Source organism: Puntigrus tetrazona, unplaced genomic scaffold, assembly GCF_018831695.1.
Source record: "Puntigrus tetrazona isolate hp1 unplaced genomic scaffold, ASM1883169v1 S000000151, whole genome shotgun sequence".
Lineage (NCBI taxonomy): Eukaryota > Metazoa > Chordata > Actinopteri > Cypriniformes > Cyprinidae > Puntigrus > Puntigrus tetrazona.
In genome coordinates this window covers 235,001-237,500 of record NW_025047827.1, presented here as the reverse complement: position 1 = coordinate 237,500, position 2,500 = coordinate 235,001, and the positions used below count along the sequence as shown (strand labels likewise).

At 42.9% G+C, this 2,500-nt stretch overlaps 1 protein-coding gene across 1 annotated transcript in view; it reads right to left on the bottom strand.

The window, feature by feature from the left end:
* clcn2c (chloride channel 2c) overlaps positions 1-2,500 on the bottom strand; it is a 16,306-nt gene that overhangs the window by 5,131 nt on the left and 8,675 nt on the right. The window contains 4 exon segments of the mRNA XM_043230435.1: positions 446-659; positions 740-850; positions 1,467-1,536; positions 1,663-1,818. Coding sequence (XP_043086370.1) covers positions 446-659; positions 740-850; positions 1,467-1,536; positions 1,663-1,818 — 551 coding nt within the window.

Sequence of the window (2,500 nt, the reverse complement as noted above, 5' to 3'; positions counted from 1 at the left end):
TGTTTTTCAATATCCAACAGGATCCATTTGCGTCAATAGATTTCATTTGCAATATATATTTTCTCCTGCACATAAATCTCTTCAGCAGCACGCTCCAAAAACTTTACATTTTTATGCATCCTGAAGGTTTTTAAAGTGGGATTTGTTTTGCTCGATTGCATTACAATCCCCCCAAAACTGTGAAAATAGTGCGCTTTCTGTCCGTTCTGAGACTTTTCCAAATCATACGATTGCCTCCGGAAAAGCTTTCGACTCTAATTCAACAAGAATTTCGATTTTAGAATTCAGTTTCTTCGTTTTTCCCCCCCTGTTCACCCCCGCAGTGTCTCGACTTAAACACTCGATACTCTAGATATGTTCAGTAGTGCGCACTCTGCTCTAACTGAAGTGTTTGCAACGTCCCTCGAAGGGAAAGAGAAAGAGAAAGAGAAAGAGAAAGGCTTACTCTCGGTGGCCCCAGCTGAGCACGGGCAGGTAAGGCAGTTTTTTGATGCGGATAACCGTGTCGTAGATGGACGGCTGAAGACTCTGAGAGACCATGTTGGCCAGAATGACGGCGATCAGGATGGGCACGGTGTAACCGATCTGACCCGTCAGCTCCATCATGATCACGCCGGTGGACACGGTGTGAGTGACTCCGGCCGTTAGCGCCGCCGCTCCTGAGAGATCGAAAGCTGAACCCGTGCTTCGCTTTGCCCGAGTGTTCGGACGTTAAGGGATGTGTGTGTGTCGCTCTCACCGATAACGGCGTACGCTCCGGGGACCACGTGGTACACGTGTCCATCCACGTTGAACCCGTCTGGTAACAGCGTGGCCAGACCTTCACCCACCAGGCGGCCGAACGCAGCGCCTCGAACACATACAACTCAAATTAGTCATCAATCAATCAATCAATCAATCATTTTTAACAACACAGCTTGCATCAAAGCACTGCACAGTATAAAGCAGAAGAATACAATGACAGGGATGTATAACGAATGATTGAACAATTTTTATTAAATGCAGTCAATTCGACGATAATCACTAGAAGTTAAGTGTCCCCAACAGAGCAAGCCAGAGGCAACTATATCGATGATATATAGGTCCGTTCACACCGGCAACTACGACTTAAACCGCTGGTTAATTCACTAATAAATGAAGATATTTTATCGATCAGAAATACTGTAAAAATGTAGAATACCACTGCAATGTAAAATAGCACTTTCGTATGTTTGAAACGAATTTATTTCTGTATTTTCAGCATCATTGCACCTCTTCCTGATTATCATCGATGATGAAAACACGATGTTTTAGTAAAATATTGCTCTGAATGCAATTCCAATCACGTCGTGCTTTTCTATCGTTATAGCCGCGCACTTCCCTATAGAGAGTTTTTTTTGCTAGCTTTATGGTTTTAGTCGCTGTCGTAGTTATCGTGCATGGTGCGAACGGCCAGGTAGTGTTAGATGAGACACACGAACGCATACCGATGACGAAAATTGGTACGAAGGAACCACATGGTATAGGAAGGGTTATGGAAAGAGCAGACATCCAGAACTGCATAACAAACAATAGAAATGCTCGTTAAAACACAACACACATTCACACGCTACAGGTCAAACGGTAAAATCATTATCGAAGCGACCAGATTTCTGGATAAAGAAGAGGGTTGGGTTTCTTTACCTTCATGAGGACGAAGACGGAGAGAACGACGAAGACGTTAGCCTCCGGGTGCTTCCAGGCGGCCAGGTGATCGTCTTTATCGAAGTCTGCCACGATGCCGTTATTGGACCAGGTGCGATTGTCAAAAAATGAAATCAAGGAGTCCCTCTGCGTGAGCTGGGGAAATTACGCCGTAAACAACAAGAGGTATGAACACAAAAGAGCATTTTTTATATACGCTCTAGTCCGGCCAAAAGTGAAAACTAGTGAATGAAGTTTTTTTTCCGGGGAAATTTCTCAGTAATGGAAGTGAATGGGTGCCGTCGGAATGAGAGTCCGAAAGCAATCCACAGCACTCCGGTCCGTCAGTTAACATCCAAAGACCAAATCTTTAAGCTTAGAGAGTTTCGTGCTATATATGATGCTTGTTTTTATCAGACTCTCATCCCGACGGCACCCATTCGCCTCCGTTACCGAGACGCTTGATGCGATGCTGCATTTCTCCAAATCGGTTGAAGAAACAAACCCAATTATATCTTAAAATGAGAACGCTTTCATTTTTGGGTGAACTATTCCTTTAAAAAATACGCTTTTCATGTTTCATTTATCTGCTAATTGTGCGTGTGCTGTATTTAAATAAGGAAGTTTTATCGTGGCATATGACCGCATTTGCTGCTAATGGAGCATTTTATTGCATCATTTTGAGTTACTGATTAATTAAAGAGAACAAGAGTGAGAGTATAAAAAAAAAAGAGGGAGATGACGATGCTGTGGTTTATATATTGCTGCGATTGTTGATAATAATGTTAATAATTAAGATTATTAATGGATGGATATAACGACCTGGGGAACAAACGTG